The following is a 26,964-nucleotide window of genomic DNA, read 5'->3' on the forward strand; positions in this document are numbered from 1 at the left end:
ATGTTGGGTTTTTTACTCGGCCATGCTTGGTTACTAGATATCAAAACGACGAATAGTTACGTGAGAAGAACTATTGACTGAGAGAAAGAAAAAAAACAAGAAATTTTATATGATAACTTTTACTAAAAGTATAAAAATAACTTATTGCATTTTTGAATTTCAAAAATAAAACTTTGCTTAAAAAACTACAACTATTTATAGTTTATATATTATATATAGCCCAAATTATAGCGCTGCTTAATTTTTCAGTCCTTTCTGATGATATCATACTTCTCTATTGAGCGGATGATACTGATACTTATTCCAACATATTATTTTTGACCAGTTTTTCAAAAACCCTCTGTTGTGTATTCTTTTGGTATTCAGTCCAAGACACAGCTTGGAAATGATTGACAGTTTATTCCATTCTTTTAAAGACATGCCAATAGACACCAAAAATATTTGTTGCAAAAGAATAACTGTTAATAATATTGCTATGGCAATACTATATATTGCTGATACAAACGATAATGCCAGCCTAAAAAATATTACTTTCATAAAATATACATTCAAGAAATGCATTAAACATTACTTACTCGAACTGGTAATATACATCAGAACAATCATCTGGCAACAATATAGTTTTGTAAAATTCAAAAGGATGGCATACAGAGGTTAGTGTTAAGTTTGAACTATAAAGCAAGGCTGCAATAGCAAAAAATAAGGCTGCAATGAAGCAGCATTGATTATGCTTACTTATGCAACAGTCAAACCTAAAAGAAAGTTAATATTTTATTATATAAAAGTTTTTTTATTGAAACACATACCAAACACAATGGTGATCTTTATCAGGGATTTTATTATCACAAATCCTACAATTGTAAAAACCACCAACTTCTTTTCCTACTGAACTTTCACACTCTTCTGTGCCCAGTGATGTTAACTCATTGGCTCGAATCTTTGTTGTATATAAACAAATAATAAATCCAAATATCAGAGCACTTAGTAAAATATTCTCTTCTACCAGTATTTCCAGAAATGGTATTACAATAAATTCAAAAATAAAATAGAGTAATACCATCGAAGTTACCGTCCAAACAAAGAAAAACTTTGTGTTGGGAATAGTCTTTATGAGAAAATTAAAAATTAGAGATAAAAATATTGCTACTGTTGTAAATGAGAATACAGTCCACCAAAGACTTATCGATCCTAACAGTAGCATACTAGGTAATATTATAACTGGTAGAATTGAATCAAAAGCCACCTGCTTGGCACCACCTCGCCACGGTACTCTGAGCCTGTCTTGCATAGTGTTTAATAGTCCAGTTTTATTGTTATCTGAAACTTTTTTACCTCGAATCAAGCTAAAATACATAAACTAATGAATACTTAACTAATTATCTTAAAAAAATGTATCATTCTTGATTACAGAGCCAAATATTTACACAAGTTACCTATCCACTGCTTCATCTAAATCTACACAGTTGCAACAGCAAGCTAATATATGGTTTCGCTCTTTAAACGAGTCATAATATTCACAGCAACATAAAGTTTCATCGTCCATTACTATTATTCTCACAATTAGAAAACGATTTTATAATAAGTACCACATAAAATCCCATAAATTCTTAAAACATTGTTGGTTAGAAAAAAGCGACATCAACATCAGCTGACTGTCTAGTTTCTTGTGAAGATAGCAACATAGTCATATATAAAATTAGGAACATAGTCATTAATACGCAATCGATTCAAATGAAAAATGAAATTGAAAGGGCCTAAAGTCTCTCCTTGTCAATGTCATTTCAGTCGTTTGTCAATAACAGATGATAATTTATCAACATCTTGGTTGTCCGAATAAAAATTCAGTGTTTAATTTAGCGATATGGAATCCTATGAAAGTGTATTATTAGTAAAACCTGAAGTGTTTGTGTTTAACATTCCTCCCAGGTCTTCCAACAGAGGATATCGGTAAGTAGGTGTTTTGTAAATAAGACCCTGTTTTTATTTACAAAAAATCCGCCCACTTCCGCTAATGTTTGTCGAGTTTTCTTCGAATTATAATTGAAAACAAACAATATTTCTTGTAAATCCTAATAACGTCAACAACACTTTAATAACACAACTGAGCACATTAATTTTTATTTTGTATTTTAGTGCTGCAGATTGGAATTTAGCTGAACCCTCATGGACTGGACGAATGAGGCTGATTTCAAAAGGAAACGAACTCGCTATTAAGTTGGAGGATAAAAACAGCGGAGAATTGTTTGCAAAATGTCCTATTGAGACATATCCAGGCATAGCAATAGAGGCAGTTAGCGATTCTTCAAGATATTTTGTGCTACGTATACAAGATGACAATGGTATAATTTCTTCAGCCATTGTTTGTTTTTTAAATGTTATAATACTCTTAACTTTTTAGGCAGAACTGCGTTTATTGGTATTGGGTTTGGAGATAGATCAGATTCTTTTGATCTCAATGTGGCATTACAAGACCACTTCAAATGGTTAAAGAAAGAAAAACAGATCAGCGAAGAACCTGCTGGCGGTCCTTCTCTGGATTTAGGCTTTAAAGAGGGCGAAACTATAAAAATCAACATGAAAATTACGGTAAGTACATAAAGTTATTGTTTTATAAGTAATTACGATGCATAATTGTCTCTAGAAAAAGGATGGTGGGGATAATAATTCAAAAAATAAGACAAAATCACCTTCCGGTGGTTTAGGGTTATTACCACCACCTCCTAGTGGTAAACTACCCCCTCCCCCTGGATCTTCTCCATCGGGATCACCCGCGCATGTACCAAAAAGCGAAACAACAGTGTCAGGTGATTCTTGGGGTGAATTTACATCGGCTTCTTCAAAGTAAGTAATTTATGTGTATAGGGAACTCAATAAAAATTGGCCTGTACCTCATTAAAGATGTTGAAACTATTAACAATGTTGCCAGTTGTCATGAGATTTTTGTGTGCAAATCTTCATTTGTCATTTTCAATTTTATTCTTTTGTTTTCTTTGACAAATTTGACTGTAACTTATCTCGTCTCTACTCAATTATTTTTAACAGGAAAGAGATCATGGTAGAATAGTAGAGTTTCTTTTGTTGTTAAACAGAGGTAAAAATTGGCATTGTTTCTTAATATTTGCTTTGAAAATATCTATCAAAAAATATATTTGCTGTGCTCATTATCAGTTTCCAGACTGAATAGCTTCTCACAAAAAGTGAATACTATATACATTTTTCAGATTTCATTCAGAAAACTTGCTAATAATTTCATTTAATTAGAATTTGTGTAATAATCATTGACAAAGTAATAATGTAGATTAAAAAAATTTAAAAAAAAATTGAAGGAACAGTCAGTGACAAAATTATGAATTTTGTTTGACTTTTTTGCCAAAAGTCAAAGTAAAAAAGTAGCTGTGGCAACATTGCCACGTACATTTGTCAAATATTTTGATGACGTGCACGCCAGCTTTTATTGATCTTCTTGTAAAAGTCTGTTCAACGTGAAGATACATTTTTTATTCACAATATATTATATATCATATAATATAGTATTTTCTGTCATTTTTTGAATGTCATCTGTTCAAAATCTTCCCTGGCTCGTTAAACAGTCTTTATTTATGGGTAGACGATTAAAAAATATCAATTTTTTTCTGCTTTTCAGTGCATCGTCATCAAACAATGCAAATTGGGTACAATTTTAGTTTTCTCCTTATTATTTGTATGTATGTGTATAAAGTAATAGATGAAAACTAGGTGAATCATCTAGTTTCGAAAAAAAACTGTATTGTTACTGTAAAATATTTAAGAAAGGTTACTTATATATTTATTTAACGTAGATGGGTGAGGTATGTTTGTTGTTGGGGAAAGTATATAGCATTAGAAAGATAGAAATTTATTATTTTGAGAGTTTAGAAAGTGAAATTTTAGATTTATATATAGTTAGAGTATCTGCAATATCGATATATCCCCAATTATTGTTGTTCAGCTCAAAATTATTTTATACAAGTGGTTTTTAAATAATATATACTTTTAGTAGTTGCAAGAATATGAGATTAGTACCAATATGAATTGTATGACAATATGTATATGTATAATTGGCTTTCATTATTTTATAGATTTTTTTATATATTATATGTTATTTTTTTCCTCTTAAAGCAACTGATACTTAAATTTTTTCGTCTCTATTGTTTTTACTTATTAGATTTTATTATTAAGATCTAGTCTTAACAAACTAACGTTCAGATTTCGTGCTCGACTAAGAAATTACAGAAAAGTATTCTGCCTAATAGAGTAGATTAAAAATATATTTAAGTAATTTAAGGTAGATATTATCATATCCTGTCTACATGTCATATATTTTAAATATGTTGCTGCACTTATACATTCCATGCATAAAACGAAGAAAATAAATTAGTATCATATTGATTTTTGTTTTGACATATATTTTCCAGAGCTTAGTATAGTCCTAAATGTTTACTATAGTTTTTCTCACAATACTTTATCCATGCTTTATCTTATTTTGACGTTTGATATCGTGTATGGTAACGCTTTTACTCAAACGAAAAATACCTAGACAGTGGATAAAAATGTGCTGTTAGGTAGACGCTACGTTATTGTCTGAATTAAGAATATTTTGGTTTTTCAAAATATGTCCCAATATTTTTTTTTAGTAACTGTGCTTGGACAGGGTTAAATAAAAGATTTTTTCGTCTCCACACAAGTTTTTACTTGATAGATTTTGAACATGTAAAGCCCCGTTCTCAGAACAGCGACTGCGCCAGCGACACATCAAAAGAACCAATCAGATTTGTACAAAATTCAAACAGCTGTTAATTTTAAATTTAGTACAGCTCTCATTGGTTGTTTGAAACTTGTTTGAAATGTCAAACTGCGTAGCCAGCGACACGACGCAGTTCTGAGAACGGGGCTTAAGAGTAAGGTAAAACGTTAGGTGTAGTCGGGGCTCTATATCTATTTCAATATAATGCCCAATATACAGGGTGGCATATTAGTGCGAGGAAGTGTAATATCGTCGACGTTGTCGAAGATATGAAAAAAGTTTTATGCAAATATTGCATGGTTTTATAGAGGGGCATATCCTAAAAATATTTTGCTGGGTAATACCTTTTGCTGTATACAGGGTGTCCCAAAAAAAGTTATGATAAAGTTTTAAGTTTTTTTTAAATTGCACCCCCAGTTTTCCTGCACAGATTTGGATTCAGCATAAAATTCTGCATATAGTATAGTATTTCTGAAATCAATTAGAAGTATTAATACTCTAATTCCTTTGTCCCAACAATGCCGACAAAGACCGTGCCGAAATTAAGAGTTCCAATCTATTCCAGCTGACTTGAGATATACCATACGCGCTATTTTTATTTCTAGTACGATACGGTGTTGCCATTCTATTTCATATTTACTGAAACTTTGGTTAAAAACGCCATATCCGAAAAGTGGTTAAAAACTAGAGATATTTTCCTACATCATAAAGTAACTAAAATAAAAAATTATTTTATATTTCTCTATGCTAAACATCAAGGTCAACGCAAAGGAAAAATAACTTTATCTTATACAAGAAAATTTTTATGGCGTCGTCGCCGATATCGCAATATTTAAAATATCATTTTTTTAAATGCAACACCCTGTATATTTTATTTTTCTTTTAGACGCAAAATTAAAAAATGAAGATTTTAATAATTAATGAGCTACTCTGTATTTTTAGTAATTTCATTTTAGCTGCATTTAAAGAACAATTTAAATAAAAATTGTTCAAATAATATGGTCTTATTGCATGCTTATAGCTCTGTTTTTACTTAGATAAACATATATTTATTTCGAAAATTACCTTTTTTTATTGCTTAAGCGAATCATGGAAAAATACATGGTACAAACTATATTCATTGGGGATGACTAAACAAAAACTCTTTAAAGAGAATAAGGCAATAAAACACAATTAATCCTTTTAATAATAATAATGCCATATGTATTTTAAAAATAAAATCTCAATTATGCACAATAAAATATCATCAGATACAATACTAAATTATAACTCAATAAACATCTCTTTAGTTAAAATATCACAGTAACTGTTAGTTATTTGTACTGATTAAGGTAGAAAAAAACAGAGAATTTTAAACGAGATAATTTTTTTTTGAAACGTCACAAAAGTATTAATTTCTGCCACGTGATAATATAAAAAGGTCATTTTAACGTCTAGGCATAAAATTAAAGCACTTTTACGCATAAGCACAAAAGTATGAAAATATATTATTAAACTGACATTAAATAAATGTTGAATCCAACAATTGTTGCTCGATATATACATAATTATTACTTATAAGGTACTTTTTATATTATTTGTGACGTTTGAAAAAAAATAGATCATGTTCTATTCGGAATAAAAACGTCCTTTTTGTGCCTCGCCTGTCAAACGTACAGCAGTAATTTTTACTCCTAATAAAACAATATACTATTACAGCCCTTTTACAAAAAATAAAAACGCTCATAACTATGCCAGCTTGTCAACTTTGCTACTGATTTGGTCCTGTAAGAAATATTTGTTATATAGAGATCTTAGTTGATCCCAGAACACTAAACACAGCACAGTATGGGGCCCTAATCTTAAGTACATCGGGCCAAGGCCTTTGTAGAAAGCTAGCAGTCCTTCTGATTTGTAAATTTTCGTGACACAGTCCAAGTAACCATTGTAGAGTATACCTTTCCCATTTGAATCAATAGCTGTAAATATTTTAATACCAGATTAATATTATTTACTATAATAGTATAGTTAGTTTTACGTAATTTTTCCTTTTTTTTAGATTATCTAATAAACTCAGAAATATAGAGCTAGGGAGAATTAAAGTTATAATGTCAATCAAAGATGTCAATGTCATTGATGACATTGATGAAATTGAAAATTTGTCATTTTCGAAAAAAATTATTTTTTTTTAATTTTTAGCTAAAACACATATCTAAATAATATATTTTTTTAAATTTTCAAAGTAAAATAACTCAGTTATTTTAAACTTATTTAAAAAAGGTAAAGAGGTCATATGTTACTTTTATCAAGATCTACAAGTCATGAAAATATTTGCACTTATATTTAATCTCACTCTGTTTTTACTTATACATGTTGTTAATTTGTTTATTACTCGCGGCAAGAGCTTTACGGTTGAAATATGGCAACCTCGGCCCGCTCGTCGATAGACGACGCGACGCGACGGGACGAGTCCAGAAAACCCTATAAGTGCATGCGTTCTCAATAGGCAGTGCTGCCATTCTAAGTAATGCTATATATAAATCCCTATAAGTAACTGTCCAGTTAACAATCTGTATAAACTTAAATTTATTATAAAAGCTGCTCTGGTATCGCCTTGACGGACCGTTTTAAGCCATAAAGGAAAAAGTTACGCGAGAAGAACTATATATACTTACGTTGATTATACAGTCTTGTTAGAATAAGATCAAACGGCGTCATTGCCACACTTATAACAACCCCTCCGACCATACTGCCTAGAAATGATTTTAATAGGAAATTTTCGGTGATTCCCGCGTACTCGATGAATCTTTTGGCATAATCGAATGAAACTAATTGACTTGAACCCCCTACAAATGCTCTTGGCACTGATGCCAAAGCACCTCTGTATAGACCTCTGACCTGAAATGTGTTTATAAGAAATTTAAAATACCTATCTGTCTAGTCGTCCACTAAATGAATAAATAAAATTAAGTATGTCCCCGATTACAAGAGGAAAAACTTTTTTATTATTGACATTTTGAAAAAAATGCATTCTTCATAAAAGATTTTGCTTGTTTATAATGGTTAATCCCATTTATTCTTTTCCAAATTTCCATTCCGTCTTAGAGAAAATTATTATTAATTTTTTGCTTTTTTTTAAGACAATCCGGGGACATACTCTAGAAGATTATTATTCTAGATTATTGTCTAATAAATAAATTATTTAATTATCAAACTGATTTTCAGATTCTGATGTAAAAACTGAACAGAGGATTAATTTATTTTATTCATCATCAATTTAGGGGACAGCTAGCCAAATTTAGAATATTTCAACATACCCCATTTTTTCTATAAATGTTTGCTAATGCCTTGAATGTTCCTTCATGATTATGCTGATGTCCAACCGCTATAGTTTGTGTCGCTTGCGACTGTAAATGAGTCTTTACCAGAAAGAAGGGACTAGATAAGACCTGTCCTAGGACAGCACCACAGCCAGTTATGACAACACTCTGTATGAATATTGTTTTTCCCTGTTTATCCCTTAAGTATCCATATGTATCAGCTACCCCGTAACAACCTGTAGAATACTATTGCTTTTAGCATGTTATATATTTTAAATATTTTTAAAAAAAATACCTAATCTCGCTCCATTTAATACCAACTGAACAGCTAGAGCAGGAACTAGCCCTTTTTGAAGGGCAAGGATACCATCGTTCTTTACAACCACGTAACCGGCATGAAAAACATTTTTATAATGCACTGCGTGTGTACCTTTTTCTTTTAATTCACCCTGTAGCTGTAGCCTTGTTTTTAATACTTCCAAAGGGTTCGTGAATATGCATGCACCCATAGCGGCTGTTCCTCCAATTAGAAATTCCATTTTGCACAGGATAGCACAGAGACTGGAGTAGTATTAGAATAACTCTATTGTAATACAAATTCTTTAATTTGTCATTATAATTTTTATCTCGCAATACTATTTGTAAAGACTTAATTGGCATAATTTATCTCGCGTCTTCTAAAGAACACAGTAAATGATGAAATTGTCTTGATTACATCAATGTAAATAATATTGGATTAGATACAATTATGTATGTCCATTCTTCTTATACGCAATTAGTTAAAACAGATAAGAAAGCTGTTGCGTTATTTTCTTATTAGCAAGTAGAAGTAGATTAGTTAAGTACTGCTTTACGTATTTTAAGTGTTAATTTGTTAGTGATAACTACGAAATCGAGAATATGTAAAATATTTACGTTTACTCTGTATTATCACTGGTATACCTTATCACTATTGCATAAATTTATAGTTTTTTAAAATTACAAATCAGAGTTGAAAAACTAATAAAATTTGAATAAAATAGATTACATCTTTTAATACTTAACTTTATGGATCACATATCACATCACTATCACCACAGACTATCACATATCACATCACATAACCTAAAATTTTAATCACATACTTAATTTGGTTCATATAAAAATTTTGATCATATATTATTCTATAATTTAAAATCCCATAGACATATAAAAGTTGACAATGGAAAAATCTATAGGCAACCAAAAATACGGCAGTGGCGACTGATAAGCAAACATCTAGTTCAAGAAATGACATTTATGTTGGTGTCATTTCGTGATTGTTGTGATTTCCGGTGATTTTAGAATATGTTTTGTGATTTTAGATGTGTTTTAGGTTATTTATTATGGTGATCGTGATTATTTCCGCTTCAAATTTCAAATGCGAAGAAGTAAATAAAAAATCTTAAAATTAATTAAAAATAAAATTATTGTGTTCGCCTTTCCTGGTAAGTCTTGCCTAAATTTGGTTTATTTATCATCTCACCATAGTTCACCAACAAGTAAATAAATATTTAAAGATCCTTTTCATAGCTGACTAGGAATTACGGAAATAATACCTTTTTCGGTACCCCTTTTTCTACAAAATGTAGTAAATATTGAAAATATAGGTACATTTAATAGCAAAATACAAAGATTCATGTGAGAAAAAAATTAATTCTTTGTAAAATAGTAGAGAAACATTTTGTTACTATTTTTGTTTTTTGTTTGAATTGTATCCTAAAAATAAGAGAATAATGAAAGAAAAGAATATAAAAAATGATGAATAATGAATACAGGATTTTAAATTTATTTCTTGTTATTGATAAATTGATTTACATACCTAATAATTATTTGACCAGTTAAGACAATACAGAGTTACAATAACAAACCAAAGAAATATAGATATAAATACTCAAGAAATATTTGTATTTGTAACAGAACACTAAATTTGTTTATTATTATTGAATTAAAAAAATGGATCTTGTAATATAATAAAATGAAAGCCTAAAACTATTGATCATATAAACTAGTTCCTAAATAAAATAACAAAAACAAAATGCAATTTATTGTAGTGAAACCCGCGCGGAATACCAATCTCTATCACTTTGTGTATTTATATACTATCCAAACGTTATGGCGGAACCTGTGTATGATCCAAAATTGGAGATTCGGAAGTTGCCTCCAAGTGTAACGAGGGAATTAGCAAGACTACTAGATTTTGCCGATTATTGGAAAGATCTAATGGCTATAATACCGAAGCAATTGAGTTCTACAACTTTTGTAGCTGATGTAAAACCAGATAATCTGCCCAAGTACAACTCTGAACATTTCAAGTTAGTTTTCATTTTGTTTAAACCATTTTGAATAAAAAAAACTAATAAAGGAATAGGAAAAGAGTCAATTTTATTATTTATATACCTGTTATAAATTATTTAGATCCTTCCTGAGTCTTTTTACTCAAATGTTTTTATATAAGGTCCTGCAAAAGTGTGTCAGGCATCTCTAGGAAAAAACGAACTCAGAAATTTGGTTTAATTGCATACGTATAGTATGTATTTTCGTGTTTTGCAAGGTTTCTGTTCATAATTTTTTAAAAAAGTTGAAAAATATATATTGTTTATTTACTTATTATTATCTTTGAAACTATCAAAACTTATTTAATAATTTCTTAGGATTATGTGAAGTAATCAATAAAGACGCAAAAATGCAATAATATACAGGGTGTCCCATTTAAAAAAAAATACCGATCCACTCACATTTTTTTGAGCCACCATGCAGTAAATATTCTCCTGATAAGTAATAATAAGGTTTGTACAAAATTCAAGGTTTTTTATTGTAGGAACTACAAGTGCCCGACATACTGTTGCAGGACCCTGTATATTCACGTACTAATTCTAATCGTTTTAGGATCATCGAACAGGCTGGTTCTGAACCTAACAAATCCTGTACAGAAATCTTAATACAGGAGTGGGGTACCTCAGGAAAGATCAGAGCCAATCTAGGCATTTTGAGGTACTTACTGGTTAAAGCCGAACTGTTTCAAGCAGCAGATTACGTATCGAAATTAATAAACCAACCACCTCCCCCGAGACCTGTCAATGGACCGGCAAGGGCAATAACTACAAACTTGCCGGGACGCGTTGATCGACATTTGGAAGAAATCGAAAGAGATTTAGATAAAATTAATTATCCCGAGATTGCTATTAACAAGATTCGAAAAAAATCTGATGAAACAGTAGCTCTTCCTGCACAAGGCATCCCGAAAATTGTTATTAGTGAAGTAGATAACAATGAAGGAAGAGATTTTAATGCGCCTGTAGTTATCCAGAAAGAAAAACCAAAGGAACCTGTGAACCATGTTCAAAACTCGGATGTTATGCCAAATTTCTCTGTTCTTCTACAAGAGAGTGAAGTTAAAAACGAAATTTCTTCAGTTAATTTACCTAACATATCGGAAATTCTAAATTCTCTCGATTCAATTTCTGATAATAATGATCAGTCCACTAGTAACTCATTTACACCAGCGTTTAGTCAAATTTTAAATAACTCTGCAAGTTTAATAGAGAGTAACGCACCAATACCACCTTTATCACAATTATTAAGTGACCAAACTGGTGACAGTATCCTAGAAGGTTCACTTCCCGACTTAGATGTTCTTAACCTAAATGAGAACATATCTAGTTCAAATATTATTCCGAATTTGAGTCTGTTAAACACTCAAAGCGATCAAGCTTCAGGTTCAGTTCAAATATATGACTCGGACTCGAAGAATTCGTCTGGCAGTTCGAACAAATGTCCATCTCCGTTACCAAATCTTTCGTTAAACACGGAACTACCTCATTTTAGGTACTGTGAGTTAGAACATGCAACAAATAATTTTAGTGATACTCCTTTTAAAAGTATAGAAGATGAAGGAAGGTTTCTGGGTAAAGGTGCGTTTGGTTCGGTGTTTTTAGCGACTGGTCTGGCACACGAATTTTTGGCAGTTAAAAAAATATTTTTGGAGAATGTTGAAGTGGTAAACGAAGATGATCAAGTGACGAAACAATTTAAGAATGAAGTGGAGTTTTTGAGTAAATACAAACATAAAAATTTGGTGTCTTTATTGGGATATTCTTGCGATGGTCCGACGTATTGTTTGGTATACGAGTATGTTCCAGGGGGTACACTGTGTGATATATTAAAAGTAAGTTTTTTAGGCTAAAGCGTAGTTTACACGGGATAGAAAATTGCGATAGAACTTGCTAGAGTAACTTGCGATAGTGTTTACATTTAAGCAAATTTTAAAGCAATTTCTTGCAACAAGTACTTTCTAGGCATATGCTTTGAGCAAGAAATTGCATGCACGTATACACGGTATAGTATATATTGCACAAGTATATCGTTTAGAAGAAAAATGTAGCGCCGTAAAAAGAGAGCTGCAGCCACTGCTCTTCTTGTTGCAATTTTACGCAAACAGTCAAGAAAATCTAGAAAAAGAATATATGGGTTAAAGAATGGATTGCCAGAAGGCCTAGTCTTGGAGCTTACGCGATGTTATTAAAAAAAATAAGAAATGAAGACCCAAAGCATTTAAACAATTTTCTGCGAATGTCAGTAGTCGATTTTACTTTTTCTTTTTATAATTTTGTTCCACTCCTGGTTTGCTTGGATACGAATATTATTTAGCTTCCGCTGAATCTCAGCCTCAGTTGTGTTGAATTTGTCAGCTGTAAATTTGATTGCTTTTTGCTTTTTAGCTTTATCTCTGTAAATTTTCGATTTTATTGCCACAATTCCGGAAATCCTTCAAATAAATTAATCAAAGTGATGGTATCTTCTTTCAACCACATACTCCATTTTAGTATCGTTATTTAACACGCCTTCGAAAATCACTTGCACCAAAAACTTTCAACAAGACGGAAATAAATTTTAACTTGCCAGAGCACTCTCCCAGCGTGTTTATACTTGCAAGCGTCTTTCGTCGCAACCACTTCCCCGCCAGTTTTGTGACTTGCTGGGAGAGTGCTTTCGGATACTGTTTACATGATGCAAGTTTGGTAGAAGTGCTCTCAGACATATACTTGCGATAATTTACTTGCCCGTGTAAACTACGCTTAAAGTTTGGTATTTTTTTGTATTTATTGTGAGTGTATTTTTTTTTTTAGGAAAATCCCCAGAAATTACCATGGCAGCAGAGGTTAAAAATATCAATAGGAACAGCTGAGGCTATAGCATATCTTCATACAGCCTTTTCAACTCCGATTATACACAGGGATATCAAGTCTGCTAATATTTTATTAGATGGAGATAATAATCCAAAGGTAAATACTTTGTCACATAACCCCACTTTTTGCATGTCTAAAGTCCTTGGTTGCCATCTCTCGGAAGTTTAATACACGTTAGATTCGTCTATATAAAACCGCTAGAATCGGCAATGAAACTGAAATTTTGCTGTGTCGCCTATTTTAATATTTTTTGGTAAGGCTCTCGTCACGTGATTTAATGTTACTTTCTAGGCGATTCTATGCCTAGGTGCTTTAAGAATATATTAGAATTATGTGATTATTGATGCAAATTTTGAAAAAAATTGTTGTTTAGAATATATAACATTTTTGTTAGATCTAGTGGGAAACCGCCGGGTTGGCAACAGTGCTAAAGTCCCGTCTACATTTAGCATTTTACTTGTCAGTTAAAACGGAAGACCGTCTAGAGGACTGACGGCAGTTCTGTAGGCGGTCTTGCGCCGTGTTGTCAACTCTTCGCTAATCGTCAAAAGTCCAAAAGTCCGTCAGAGCAAAAACCTACTAAATCTCAAAAAAATCGATTTCATTAAATAAATAAAAAGGAAACCATATTTTATACATTTTGACCTAAAAGGTAAAGTACGGTCCACACGCAATGACTTATCATACGATTTGCTTGCGGCGTCAAAACGTTGCAGATAAATCGTACAGAACAAGTTGTGTCCACATTACAATAACTTGTCTTTGTATTGTTTACTTATGTGTTCTGTAGTATTTCACTTTTGTATTCTGTCATATCATGAAGAAAACACGTTGTGGTTAGTGTTCGCTATTTTTAAATAACTTAAAAAGTCAAGTCAAACGTCTAAACTACGCCTCTAATAGTGAATTATTTTTTTTTTCGTTACTTTATCTCTTGTCGCTTCAGAGTCCACCTCCTTGAACTTTTCAATAATCATCTCGTAGGCCTGACTTTTCTTTTCTCTGTCACTGTATTCTTTTGATTTTACTCGCCATAAGCAAGAAAGACTCGTACAGGTCAAGGAGCTCACTGAGAAATTCATGTGAACACTGCCGTAGGCCTGAGATTATTTGTATTTGATTAGCTGATTAAAATTAAAATAAAACCACAAACAAATCGTTGTGAGTAGCTGAAACTTTTAACTCAACCTTCCAAGTTTGTGCAGTTCTAAAATTTGTTCAAACTTGCTGTCCACACTCTATGTTTTATCTGCAACGTTTGTGTTGAAGATGGAGCTTTAAGGGAATAAATTTTTATTCAACAATTCAATAATCAAAAAAACATTTCTTGCAAACTGTATATTATGACACACACTGTTTTTAGCTTGGCGACTTTGGAATCATAAAACTGCTACCCAATCAGAAAACTGACACTTATACGGCTCCGTTCGGTACTTCAGCATATATGTCACCGGAATGTCTCAGAGGTGACATTTCCATTAAACTGGACACGTACAGTTTCGGCGTCGTTCTAGTAGAACTGATGACGTCATTGCCTCCAATTGATACAAAAAGACAAGGGATAGATTTGGTAAGTAGAAATATACGTTCTATTCAGAGATATAGAGGTAAAGAGATTGAGCATGAACGTGCGCAGAAACACTAATTATGGTAGCTGCCATGTTTGCTCTAAGGTCTATAGGGGGAGGTCAGAAAGTAATAGTGATTATAAGTTTTTTGACTTGACGGTCAACTTTAGTTAATATTAAAAATATCGCGTAATATTAATTAAACTACTATAGTATACCGGGCGTTTCTCAAAAGTAGCTCACCCCTATAACTTATTTTTTCATATAAAAAAACGAGATTTGGTAGTAGTATATGATATAAGTTAGGATTGATTGATGGGTATGCAATTGTTTTCGGCCACTTCCTGTTTCACCAGAATTGACTACAACTTTTAATTTTTAAATGGTACCCTCGGTATTTTTTTACTTTATTCGATAGAAAATTACACTCTGAATAGAATATATCAACTTTGTATCAACATGTCATATGTCAACTTTGACTTTTATTTATAAAAAAATGTACCTAGGTAACATACATGCTGGATAAATGTGAAGAAGATATTGAACCCATACTAGATAGGACGATAGGATCTTGGGAACATGACAATATTAATTTGCCGAAAAGCTGTTTAAATTGGCGTTAAAGTGCCTCGAAGACAATAAAAGAAACGACCAGAAATGGTCCAGGTAGTTGACGAACTTAGACAGATTGTTCAGTTACTAGACTGATGTGCCTTAATGTTTGCAATTTGTGATATAATTAACTATTTCGGTCACTTTTCTGAATGTGGTAGCAATAATTGGTTTTGTTTTACCGCTAAATGAATTTTGAACTTTCATTGCCTTTATATTTCATTTGACAAGTATTTTCCGACCTTTGATGTTTAAAATATATTTTATCTATATATACGCTATTGAAACAAAGGGGTATAATTTATGAAATTGATATATCCTATTTATTTTTTTAGTAATAAACCCCCAACTGTTATTATTATTATATTATATTATTATATATATTATATTCGATCGTGTTGTATATAATTAAATGCATGATTATATTTTTACGTTATATTTTAATACGAGTCTATAATGACGTCATTTCTAGCATGATAACTAGAAAGATAGACTTTATGCACAAAAAATATCCGTTTTTTATGCACTAAAAATACGGAACTCACGAGCCGCCACTGCAAAAAGGTATTACCTATATGCAAAATATTTATTTATTAGTATCTCATATAAAAATAAACTTGAAGACAGTACTACAGTGCCTTTCTAAAATGGATGTATTTCTTCTGTAATAACTATTTTGATATTGAATCATTATTGTATATTGTATATATTTGTATAAGTAATAATTGATTTTGTATATATTTTTTGTACCTAAAAATAGACGAGTTTTTAACGCTGTTTTACATAAAATAAACAAATAATAAAAGAAAAAAAGTAGTATTTTTCCAGAAACATTTTTAAAAGAAATTAAACAGAAGTAAATTACTAATAAGTGACATTTTTGACAACGAGGGAATTTCGACAGTGACAATTACCTGTCATTTTAATTTAAAAGTAATTTTTTCTGCCATGTTCTGCATCGTCGTCGTTGCTAAATTACTAATATTCTTGAGTAATAAAAAGACAAATTAAAATATGAAATATATTAAAATTACTAAATCTGCAACCTCCCACAACCAAATATAAAGTATATTTGTTAAACAACACACAAAATATTTATATATAATAAGCATGTGAAAAGATTGCTTCAAAAGGTTTTTAAGTAAAATGTTAAATCCAGTTCAATTAAGTTTACATAAAATATCACAGTTATGTAAATTTAAGTTTCAGGATTGCTTAATTGAGACTTGACAAGCAGACTTTTTTTCTGAAAAAGTAATTTAAAATGTATATAACAATCTTATAACTAAATAATAATTTAAAGATTTAATTGTTAATTTAAATAGGCAAGATCTGAATATATATTCCAACAAATATTAGTTTTTTCGAAACTACAAAATAATTATTGATTAATATTGGTATGGTCTGTACAAGGATTGTTCAACGTTACGTCATCATCATTTATCTAATATCCGTTTTGGAGTGTGTCTGAGATTAGTTCATACTGTTCAGAAAATTTCAAGTAGGTTCCGCAATTAGTTTTAGATTTTTTTAACTTCAAGTCGGTATTTGGCCTTTGATCGTTTTTTTGGTTATGTTTCAATTAATAATTTTATCAGTACATACCAGGTTTGGTATTAAACATTTTAGTAACAAACAGAATTCAATTTTGTCTGACAGCGCATTCGATCATAACCTCAAAAATGAAATGACAGTTACTAGAACAGCTAGTTACATTTACGTCTATTTCATCCCGTTTCTATCTGAAAGAAAGAGTACCACAGTGTATGACATAACGTTGAAGAAATTTTGTATAGACTTATTAAAAAAATGGGTATGAAACTTATGATATTGGAGGTTAATGTTGAACGAATCTAAAAATACTTTTGGCTGAGATTTATAAAACATCTTTGTCGTCGAAATGAATACTTGGATTAATAACAATGTGTTTCTGTAAAGGCCTGGATTTGAATCCATTGGACACAAGATTATATATCTCACAAGCTTCTCTTCCTTTTGTTTCAGGAAGGTAAATCCTATAAAAAGTTATCGTATTAAGACTATTAGTTGACTTATAATACCGTATGATCGAATAAAAACGGCGTCAGCGATGGCTATGAAATGAAGATCACTGTCATTTTATATGTAAATTTATATGGGAAATGTCATCGATGGTCATTTCCAAGCGAACTGGACGCCGTTTTTATTCGATCATACCACTTTACATAACAATTTGCAATATCAGATATAGAGAGTTTTATAAATTATCTTACCTTACAAAAAGTAATATGGCGACTGCTATGGAAGCGAACATAAAAAACGAAGCAGCACCAATATGGGAAGCCATAGTTGGAAATGTCAGTCCAATGACGAAGTTCCCGCTCCAATTGGCCATACTGCCCAAGGCCATAGCACTTGACCTTGGCCCCACTTCGAACAGTTCCGAACCGATGAAGTAGGGAATCGGGCCTAGGCCTAAGCCGTAACACAGAACATAGCCTAAAACTCCGAAGATACATAGGTAAGGCATCCATGTGTATGAATTCTGCAAAAAGAAATTCGAATTTGAAACGATAAAAAAACGCTCAGTGACAATAGGCAGGTTCGTTCGTTACGTCAAGTCAAAATCGTTAGCTTTGCGCATGTTTCAGCGATTCTAACCTACAATTTTTTTTCTGTTTGAAATATTTTTATTTTATGGAGGGCAACGGCCCAGGTACGTCGATACACCAGTTCCCGATAAATCACTGAAGTTAAGCGACGTTAGACGATGTGAGTGTATGGACGGGTGACCGTCTGGAAAGTCTGTCGTGCAGAGTAGTGCTGTTTTTCAAGGCAAGAATGTAAAATCTATTTTTAGCATTTTTTTTTGGCAAGAGTGTAAAATCTATTAACACCCGCTGATTATTCACGCCGGCTCGAGGCCGGATGAGGTCGGATATCTCTTGAGTAAGGGTCAATTTAGACACTCGCCAAGTCGGTAGATCCCTGACACTAATATGGCAGAGGATCGCGGTTCGGATTCCCCGTAAAAAGGAGACGTTAACTCACCATGTAACTTTTATTTTTTGTAGTACTTACTATATAACTGATTGAAAGTCCCAATATCACAAGAAAAAGAGCCGACATGACTATACTAATTTGAAGAATTGTGCGCCTCTTGAACCAAGACATGGTTTGAACAGACATCAGAGCCATGAATATGTTACAACATCCAGCGCCAATGGTTGCTAATTCACTGCTGGTCGTCGACAAGCCTGCACTTTTGAAGATGTTAGAAGAGTAATAGAAAACCTAAAAAAGTAAAAGATTAAAAACGAGTATAGCTCATTCAGTACCTCGCAATTAGCGGAATAAATTAGTGGTTTCAATTAGCGTAGAAGTTTGTTTCTCTAATTTCAATGTAAGCATTCAGAAAGTTAAAATCAGTGGTAGTAATTTTCAATTAGTAGAAAACAACTTTTTCAACTAATTATACTTCAAAATTTTCGAGTAATGTCATTTTGGTCTTTGATTATCATCTGTCAAGAGAAATTCTGGTTAGAAATGAAAAGTTTATTGTTATATAACGTAATTATTAGGTTTTCTCTATGGATACAACTGACAACTGGAAGCTGTTACCGTAGATAAAGGAAATAAATTTAGATTGGAATGCTCGGCTTCCCGCTGAAACGTAATATAACTTGTTTTGGATCGCATACATTGTACGGGATCTGGCACTGCTATAGCGGTGGCTAAGAACAACCGCAAACAAGAACAGAGGGAATATTCGCTTGTCAAATTCAGAATCTTCAAAAATTATAAAATCTTTCAAAATTTAAACCGCCCACATTGAAAAATTACCGAAAAGTGTTTAAAGCGTCTATTTTCAAAATAATTATTGCTATCTTGTAAGTTTAATTTAAATTTTATTTACTCAAACCCCTGATAATTGTGAAAAAATGGCATTAAAAATACTTAAGCTGTGTGAACTGTGAACTACAAAAACCATAGTGGCATAACGTCGGTTTACAATGTTCCATAGGTATTTCATACATGTCCTTATATGAAATAAAGTTTCTTATATGCAACACAAAAAAAATAATAAAAAATTTGAATAAATAATATATTTGACGACATAATTCCAGAAGAAGCCGAACCGCTCCGAAATTATCAAAAGATTTGGGTCGCGACCGTTGCAAGAATAGCGCCAAATAGTATTTACATTGTCCTTATGGGCACTTTCTAATCTAAACTTGTTTCATATATCTACGGCTGTATTTTTTTACTGAAACAATTAAAAGTGATTGGGCTATGTAGAAAAAAAATGGTAATATTTACCGCGTTAACACCGCTAAGCTGTTGGCCAGCTTGTAAAATACAAACTAGAACCAGTGGCAATAAGAGGTCGTGGCTTTTTAACACTCTTCCTATACTCCATTTTTCACCCTGCCGTACATTCTCCTGTTCTTCGAGTTTCAACAAATCGATTTCACCAGTTAGCAGGTCCTCGCTTACATTCCTAATCCTTTTTAGTTCTAGAAAAAAAAATTACGGTAAGTAAAGACCAGCCAAAGAATGGCTACAAAACATTGGGTGGTCAACAAATCTCTAAAATATTGTGAGAAATGCGAAAAAAGACATGCGAAAAGTTCATAGTAGAACATTCGCCAAAATTAAGGGTAGGTCTGATAAGCAAAGACAGAAAGACAGTCAAAGCTGTAGTAGGTCTAACAGAGCACTTAACAATGTAAGCTTAATAAGCATCTAAAGCCGATAGGATTGACGGACGAAGCCACGTGTAGATTTTGTCAATCTGAAGAACGACAGATCACGTTTTATGTCGGAGCGGTTTTATGACAGCCTGACAAATGTGCGGTTCTTTGTACCAGGCAATAATAAGCTATTGACAAAGCTATATGGAGTGTTTAGTCTCCAAGTTGCTATACTTTTTGAAAAGGCCTGGACTGAAGAATATGTAACCTAGAGATCAGAAGAGAACCATAATACATCTGAAAAAGTCTCAGTGGAACAGGCCGATAGTATCTCAAAAACGTAATCTAAAAACCAGCCAAAAAATGCCATTCAAATTTGTAGAGGGTATATCTTTTTAAATACCATACGTCCTAGTAGAAAGTGCTTCAACATAGGAGCTAGAGATGGTCGACGTACTGTTGCAAGACCCTGTAGAAAATTGCATGTCGTAGAAATCGACTTTTTAAATCTAAAAAAAACGCGAAAAATTACCTTTTACAGCTAGACTTGGTTCCTCTTTAATAATAAACAAATATTTGGGGCTTTCGGGAAGAACTGCGATTGTTATGGTGTATAAGGCCTGAAGAATTGCAGCCAATGCCAAACAGTGAGGCCAGTTGCTTTCGTTACCTAAAAATGTTTTGTTGTTAATAATAAACCGAATAAATATGAATTTCTTATAAAATAAATATACAGGATGGTTCTTACTGTCATGCTAATATTTAAGGGGTTAAATTCTGATCAATTCTAAGAAAAAAAAACGTCATATGAATGTATATCCTAAACATTTTAACTTTGTACCTAAAATGTTGTACATCGACAAAATCTGTCCAATAAGTATTCCTAAAGTGACTCCAAGAGGACAGAGGGCGCCAGTAGCACCTTTTAGATGTGGCGGTGCTAACTCCATTAAGTACATAGGCATTATGGTAGTAATTAAGCCTACAAAATGAACAATATTAGCATACTTCCAAACCACAGCTTATTTACTAGACAGCCAGTCGACTTTGGTAGTTTTTGAGTACCCGCGTCAACGAGCCAAGTTTGTTTAAACCGCGAGATTTTCATTAGTTTAAATTTCGATTTTCATTGCATTAAAATGCTAAAACTACTAAATAGTCAGCATCAACAATTTGTCTCGTCTCTACTCATTTATTTTGAACAGGAAAGTGATCACGGCGAGTCTTTTTTGCCGTTAAACAGCGCTAGAGAGGTAAAAATTGATATTGTTGCTTGATTGTGAGGTAAAAATTGATTAGTTTTGCGACTTTTATTGAAAATACATAGATCTTTCAGCGTGTTTCAGTTGCTCTCAATATCAGTTTACGGATTGTGAGTAAAATCTAACAAAAAGTGAAGACTAATGTTAATCAATCAGAACTTTACATTTTTTCAGCTTTCATTCAAAAAATTTGCCAACAACTTTATTTAATTAGAATTTGTTAGTGTAATAATCATTAGAAAACATATAATAATGTAGATTAACAAAAAATATTTGTATTGAGTCTAAAAATAGGTGACAAAATTACGAATTTTATTTGACGCTTGTCAACAATCAAAGTAAAAAAAGTAGCCGTGGCAACATAGTGACGTGCATTCGTCAAATATTTTGAAGACTTGCACGCCAACTTTTATTAATTTTCCTATTATAGGTAGGCGCGGTTCCGTGTAAATGATCGCAAATCGACTGGCTGTTTAATGAATAGGCTGTGACAAAGACTAGCAAAAATCAGTATAACATACGATCGAAAAAAAAACGGCATTGAAGACGACTAGGGAATGACAATCGATAATAATTTCGGCGAGGTCAAGTCCTAGACCTCATTACTTGGCCTCGTAATCTTTTTTGTTTTTTAATGGCGCTTACTGCCAGTTGGTCTTAAGGTTGTAAATTATTTTTATATTGAGTAAAACTTATTTTTAAATGGTGTAGTTTAAAATTGGACAAAAAATATTTTTTTGGAAATAGATTTGTTCAATCCTTCCAAATCTTCTATATTTAGTGTTAATTTTTGATAAGTTTTATGTCAATTTTTAGTAAAATCTAGAGCTTGACCTCGCCAAAATTATCATTCCCCAGCCGTCTTTGACGCCATTTTTTTTTCAATCGTACGGTCGTACTTCTTACCTGCAGAGAGGCCTCCAAATATACGACCAACCAGCAACATTTCAATGGAGTTTGCACTCTTGGAACACCAAAAAAAGATACCAGCTACAACTCCCAATACGGAGGCCACACCCAAGCCTCCTTTCCTACCTATTTTGTTGGCTAATAAGGAACCGCTCAGGGATCCAACACAACCTCCGATAAGAAAAACGGATACAATAGAAGACCACAAAATGTCTAACTGACTGTCGCGAAGGGCTACGTTAAATCTTGTAAAAATACTCTCGTTACAAAAGTTTTTGATTATCTAAAATATATATTTTTTCTTCAAAAACATCCTTTTTTATAGTTCGATTTCTTATTATAATATGTCCACTATATCTTCAAAAAATTTGGACGTATATAAACTCTATCCAACGAGAGGATACATGACAGTGACAGCTGTGTGTTATTTTAATTCAGAGACACATTTGCTATCCTCCATTCGCGAATTTCAAGTTCCAGAGCTTTACGCTCTGGGCTACTCGAGAACGGTTCTGAAAGGAGCTGTGCGCGATAGCCTGGCGCCTCTATATGGCGCGGAACAGTTCTGAACTGTATGACTCAATTGAATGGAGTTGCAGCACAACTGCGTGAATGGAGGACAGTAATTGTATTTTCTGTCATTTTTTGGATGTCATCTGTCGAAATCTTCTCTGGCTCGTTAGACAGACTTTAGTGTAGTACAGGGTAGCGCTTCTCATATATGCTGTGGAATCTCCAAGGCGAACGACAGTTTGTATTAAAATTAAATTTAGAAGCATATACAATATATAGGTTAATTTAGAGTATTTTTAAAAAATATAGAGTTCTATAGGGTGTCCAAAGAGAAAGTTACGCAAAAAGTTTAAAACCGATTCTTCATTTTTAGAAAATGTTAAATATATCAAAAGAAGACTTTTTTAGGGACAACCTGTAGAACTGTATATATTTTTAAAAAATTATCTAAATTAACCTAAATATGCTACCAAAATTTAATTTCAATACAGATTGTCGTTCTTGAAGTTTCTCCAGCGAAGGACCACCCTGTTATACATATCTGGTTTAAAATTTTAAGCCTAATTAAACAAAGCAATAAAGTTGTGGTTATATTTTTTCCTGTGACTAAAAATAGTAACTTACATAACCTGGAGTGTTAATAACTCCAATATTATATCCTACGGGAGTGGAAGAACCAATGACAGTAGCTATACCAGTTAAGAGCAACAGCCTAGTCCAACCAGGGTATCTAATTGAAGTTTCCTAAAAGTGCATTCTCAATAAAACTGCTTTTTAAATGATACACAATAAAATTATTTAGAAAATTTATTCAAATGACTAGAGAGAGTTACAAAAGGAACAAAAAATATTAAATATCTTATTTCTTAAAATAAATATTTTACAATCTAGTATAGTCTGTCTAACGAGAAGGTACATGACAGTGACAGTTGTGTTAAATTCTATTTCCTGTCATTTCTTGGACGTCCAACTGTTGAAATATTCCTTGGTTCGTTTGACAGATTATACTTAGAGATGATTATCATAAATACATGCTCAAAATTAAGTTTTTATATGCCCGTATGCACCATCTAAGTCAAGGTCTTATTCAGACCGTGTAAATACTGAGATCAATATTTCTTATTAATTAATACACTTATAACCACAGTCAAGTCGTAACTGGATGGTAATGCAGAACCGAAACCAAAAATCCACCAAAACCAATCGCAATGCCAACGATCCAGTACAAACAAACACAGAAAAAAGCATGCTCCCGCATGAGCGCCTATAGCTAGTTTAAGGATTAAGGAAATACTCAAAAATAACTGTCAATTAATATTTTTTTTGTTAAAATTCCCACAGAAATAAGTAAACGACGATCAAACATCTATAATGGAAAAAAAGACGGCTGAGGAATGACAATCGATAAATTAACGCCACAGTTATATGAAGAAATATTTTAAATACCTCTCTCCGTTTACTTATTTCTCTAGGAAAAAAGCTTATTAATAAATCAACATTAAGTAAATTAGTTACTACTCTTTAGAACAGGGCGCAAAAAAATAAAGATTTTTTATTTAATTATTTTTGCTTTTATCAAGAATTTAAAAAATCATTTTTTTGTTTTAATCAATTTTCTATTTAAATCAGATTTCCAGCTACTTAAAAACTTATTTCCAATTTCCAGTTAAAATCCTATCATAAACTTCTGTATTCTATAAACTATACCGATATAACTTTTCAGTTATTTTTCGATGTATTATAAGTTTTTAAACAAGTAGATTTTTTTTAATTCACGATTTTAATCTTGATTTAAGTCAAATTGATTAAAATCTCTGCACCCTGCTTTAGACTTTTTATACTTTTTTTAGCAAAAATAAAAACAATTTATAGAAAAAGGATACACAGCAAAGCGGATGTATTGTTAAACATGGTAAAGCCACTGATAAAACAAACAAATTCAAAAACAATCAATGCTAATGCTATGCTAAGACCTGCAATTAGTCTGAAAAGAACATTTACAAAAATCAACATAATGGTAATTCTAGTCAATTAGTTAGTTAATAATAATAGATTACTGAAAACGCTATACTGGTAAGGGACGCCCATTAATTAGGCTTATGAGGACTTTCTTAACCCCCCCCCCTTACCCCTTCTTTGTTAAGACTATACCGAGTGTTGCAATATTCCGTGGACATAGAACTACTACGTATTTTTGGAGTCTAAATAAGTTCATTGGGAACAATTTACCTGTATACAAAAGTGCTTAATGCTTCTTTATCCGTTAGAGGGCATCAAACCATTTTTTTAGATATTTTAAGAACCATTGTTCTGATTATTGTGGTGCCTATAATTTACTAAGTGTTTTAACATTTGACTTTCACAAAAAAACAAGAAAAAGTATGTGAAGAATGAAAACATAGGCCATATGCACTCCAAATCTCATTCAAATCGGAATATCAGTTCTTAAGATATCTTAAAAAATGTATTTATTTTATTAACTTTGATGCCCACTAACGGACAAACAAATCAGTTTTGTATAGAGGTGGTACTCTGTGTTTTACTTTGAAGCATCTTATTCAAAAATAATATAAACAAATTTATCAGTTCAATGACCTATCCTTTTATCAGAAGAATACATTTATTTACTACTTGAAACATTATTATTATTTACAATTATTTATCTACAAAACTAAAATGTATTTATTGACTATTTTAATACCAATTGATTAGTAACTTCTAACAACTACCAACCTCTATTGTAACTTTTATAAAAGAATTATATAAATTTTTATAATGAATTCGACTTACCCTGTAGGGTGAGAGTTGGTACTGTACCCCATCTCCGTTACGTTCAAACAGGACTTTACATTCTCCTTGCTGCTCCATAATAAATCAACACAAATGGCAAAGTGGGCAATCAAAATCAAAAATCTACAAGGGATCAAGCCTGTGTTATTATACATAATCTAACACAGGCACATCTGAAAAAAATCACATTTAAAAATGTCTATTATTATCCTAAAAATAATACTAACAAAGTATTTTAAAGGTCACTGAAAGTAGTAAAATTGTTCTGTACTATCTGTCCATTTTTACTGTGTGAGGAATTGGCAGGATTTCAAACAATACAAACAAGCAATTCACGGACTATGCCCTTTTAACCATCTTTTAACACAAATAAACAAGACATAACATAACCTAACATTTGAAATCACTTGTAATTTGAGACCAAAAATGTCATTAAATTTCAGTTTTTATCTGGTTTTTATAGCACTCTAGAAAATTAGAAGGAACAAATTTATTTTTAAACATTTATTTTCAAATTAGTTCATTGATTTGTACTAGGCATTTAGTTTGCTTTTGAATACTGTTTGACTTTATAACATTTAACTCTATTGTAGACAATTCTTTTTGCAATTTAATTCGGATATGTGGAACAGTTTGCCAATATTTGCCACAACTTATATTTTCTCGAACATTATTTGATGCCAGGCCACCTTCCACCCATGTGGTAGTTAAGTTAGTGATTATTACAGCGATGCTATGTTTCTGTGAAATATATCTTAAAATATTGGCTAAATTATTGAGGATATTGTTATTTTCTATAATATCAGACGATGTTAAAATTAGACTGGGCAGTGAGTCGATTATTATAGCTCTATAATTTGTTTTGTTTTCATTCAGAATATCATATAATGCACTTATTAGTTGATACTTCGTCTCAATCCTTTTTACTAGCAATTTATTCATTAAATTTAAATGGTTATCCTAAAAAACACATTTCTATACACAGTCTTTATGTTTAGACTTAAATTTCTTACCTTATTAACTTTTTTGAACAGTGATCTAACTGCTTTAGCAGTCAATTTTTGTCGTGTATCCAAGAAATAGGCAGAATTATCTGTTTTGAGGACTGCACTGACCATGGCTAAACTAAATAGGGTTTTTCCAGAATTTGGGGGTCCACAAATTTCATATATTTTGCCTGTCATAATACCCCCATTTAAAATGTCGTCAATACTAAAAAAAATATCTTTTTACTTGCTCTGTATTTTTTTAAAACCCACCACTGGATTCCTATAGGTATTATTGCTGAAGTTTGTAGCATTTTCTGATAAATCTTAAATGCATTCTGAGGACGAACTGAGAATTTCTTGAAAAAATGTTTCTTAAGTAA

General features: G+C 31.9%; 4 protein-coding genes across 10 annotated transcripts; 1 reads left to right on the forward strand and 3 right to left on the reverse strand.

The window, feature by feature from the left end:
• Positions 1 to 103: 103 nt before the first annotated feature.
• Positions 104 to 1,687, reverse strand: LOC115881420 (palmitoyltransferase ZDHHC23). 4 transcript variants are annotated; one of them, XM_030898881.1, is made up of 4 exons: positions 1,434 to 1,687; positions 807 to 1,343; positions 576 to 752; positions 104 to 517 (listed from the first exon to the last, which is right to left on the reverse strand). In XM_030898881.1, the coding sequence occupies exons 1-4, from the start codon at positions 1,541 to 1,543 to the stop codon at positions 265 to 267; spliced, it is 1,077 nt and encodes a 358-aa protein (XP_030754741.1). In that variant the 5' UTR covers positions 1,544 to 1,687; the 3' UTR covers positions 104 to 264. The 4 variants fall into 4 exon arrangements, with proteins under 4 accessions (XP_030754741.1, XP_030754744.1, XP_030754742.1 ...); XM_030898884.1 differs by having other exon boundaries at positions 807 to 1,323; positions 1,434 to 1,656; XM_030898882.1 differs by having other exon boundaries at positions 807 to 1,357; positions 1,434 to 1,652.
• Positions 1,688 to 1,765: 78 nt separating this feature from the next.
• Positions 1,766 to 15,474, forward strand: LOC115881417 (MAP kinase kinase kinase mkh1-like). Its single transcript, XM_030898878.1, has 9 exons — positions 1,766 to 1,947; positions 2,134 to 2,339; positions 2,399 to 2,586; positions 2,642 to 2,841; positions 10,134 to 10,394; positions 10,969 to 12,247; positions 13,209 to 13,364; positions 14,632 to 14,838; positions 15,343 to 15,474. The coding sequence occupies exons 1-9, from the start codon at positions 1,862 to 1,864 to the stop codon at positions 15,457 to 15,459; spliced, it is 2,700 nt and encodes an 899-aa protein (XP_030754738.1). The 5' UTR covers positions 1,766 to 1,861; the 3' UTR covers positions 15,460 to 15,474.
• LOC115881421 (solute carrier family 25 member 35-like) lies at positions 5,940 to 9,122 on the reverse strand. 4 transcript variants are annotated; one of them, XM_030898888.1, is made up of 5 exons: positions 9,106 to 9,122; positions 8,357 to 8,622; positions 8,059 to 8,297; positions 7,417 to 7,639; positions 5,940 to 6,720 (listed from the first exon to the last, which is right to left on the reverse strand). In XM_030898888.1, the coding sequence occupies exons 2-5, from the start codon at positions 8,598 to 8,600 to the stop codon at positions 6,491 to 6,493; spliced, it is 936 nt and encodes a 311-aa protein (XP_030754748.1). In that variant the 5' UTR covers positions 8,601 to 8,622; positions 9,106 to 9,122; the 3' UTR covers positions 5,940 to 6,490. The 4 variants fall into 4 exon arrangements, with proteins under 4 accessions (XP_030754748.1, XP_030754747.1, XP_030754749.1 ...); XM_030898887.1 differs by having other exon boundaries at positions 8,357 to 8,644; positions 9,106 to 9,121; XM_030898889.1 differs by lacking the exon at positions 9,106 to 9,122 and adding an exon at positions 8,977 to 9,099.
• A 979-nt stretch (positions 15,475 to 16,453) lies between the features above and the next one.
• Positions 16,454 to 26,061, reverse strand: LOC115881419 (solute carrier family 2, facilitated glucose transporter member 5-like). Its single transcript, XM_030898880.1, has 10 exons — positions 25,823 to 26,061; positions 25,596 to 25,768; positions 23,430 to 23,549; positions 22,290 to 22,575; positions 20,963 to 21,103; positions 20,654 to 20,791; positions 19,748 to 19,944; positions 18,509 to 18,721; positions 17,701 to 17,972; positions 16,454 to 17,463 (listed from the first exon to the last, which is right to left on the reverse strand). The coding sequence occupies exons 2-10, from the start codon at positions 25,671 to 25,673 to the stop codon at positions 17,325 to 17,327; spliced, it is 1,584 nt and encodes a 527-aa protein (XP_030754740.1). The 5' UTR covers positions 25,674 to 25,768; positions 25,823 to 26,061; the 3' UTR covers positions 16,454 to 17,324.
• Positions 26,062 to 26,964: the final 903 nt, after the last annotated feature.

This window comes from Sitophilus oryzae, unplaced genomic scaffold (assembly GCF_002938485.1).
Source record: "Sitophilus oryzae breed Bouriz unplaced genomic scaffold, Soryzae_2.0 scaffold_1720_pilon_pilon, whole genome shotgun sequence".
NCBI classification, from domain to species: domain Eukaryota; kingdom Metazoa; phylum Arthropoda; class Insecta; order Coleoptera; family Curculionidae; genus Sitophilus; species Sitophilus oryzae.

Excerpts from the sequence above, each read along its gene's own strand:
- LOC115881420 (XM_030898881.1), bottom strand. The coding sequence starts at position 1,543 with ATGGACGATGAAACTTTATGTTGCTGTGAATATTATGACTCGTTTAAA. Across the intron at positions 753-806 it reads AAAGATCACCATTGTGTTTG|GTTTGACTGTTGCATAAGTA; the intron begins GTATGTGTTTCA and ends ACTTTCTTTTAG. Across the intron at positions 518-575 it reads GATGTATATTACCAGTTCGA|GCTGGCATTATCGTTTGTAT; the intron begins GTAAGTAATGTT and ends AATATTTTTTAG.
- LOC115881417 (XM_030898878.1), top strand. The coding sequence starts at position 1,862 with ATGGAATCCTATGAAAGTGTATTATTAGTAAAACCTGAAGTGTTTGTG. Across the intron at positions 1,948-2,133 it reads TCTTCCAACAGAGGATATCG|TGCTGCAGATTGGAATTTAG; the intron begins GTAAGTAGGTGT and ends TTTGTATTTTAG. Across the intron at positions 2,587-2,641 it reads AAATCAACATGAAAATTACG|AAAAAGGATGGTGGGGATAA; the intron begins GTAAGTACATAA and ends AATTGTCTCTAG.
- LOC115881421 (XM_030898888.1), bottom strand. The coding sequence starts at position 8,600 with ATGGAATTTCTAATTGGAGGAACAGCCGCTATGGGTGCATGCATATTC. Across the intron at positions 7,640-8,058 it reads ACATTTATAGAAAAAATGGG|GTCAGAGGTCTATACAGAGG; the intron begins GTATGTTGAAAT and ends AACACATTTCAG. Across the intron at positions 6,721-7,416 it reads AACAAGACTGTATAATCAAC|CTATTGATTCAAATGGGAAA; the intron begins GTAAGTATATAT and ends AAATATTTACAG.
- LOC115881419 (XM_030898880.1), bottom strand. The coding sequence starts at position 25,673 with ATGGAGCAGCAAGGAGAATGTAAAGTCCTGTTTGAACGTAACGGAGAT. Across the intron at positions 22,576-23,429 it reads TTATTAACACTCCAGGTTAT|ATAATCAAAAACTTTTGTAA; the intron begins GTAAGTTACTAT and ends TATATATTTTAG. Across the intron at positions 17,973-18,508 it reads GACTTTCAATCAGTTATATA|AATTCATACACATGGATGCC; the intron begins GTAAGTACTACA and ends TTCTTTTTGCAG.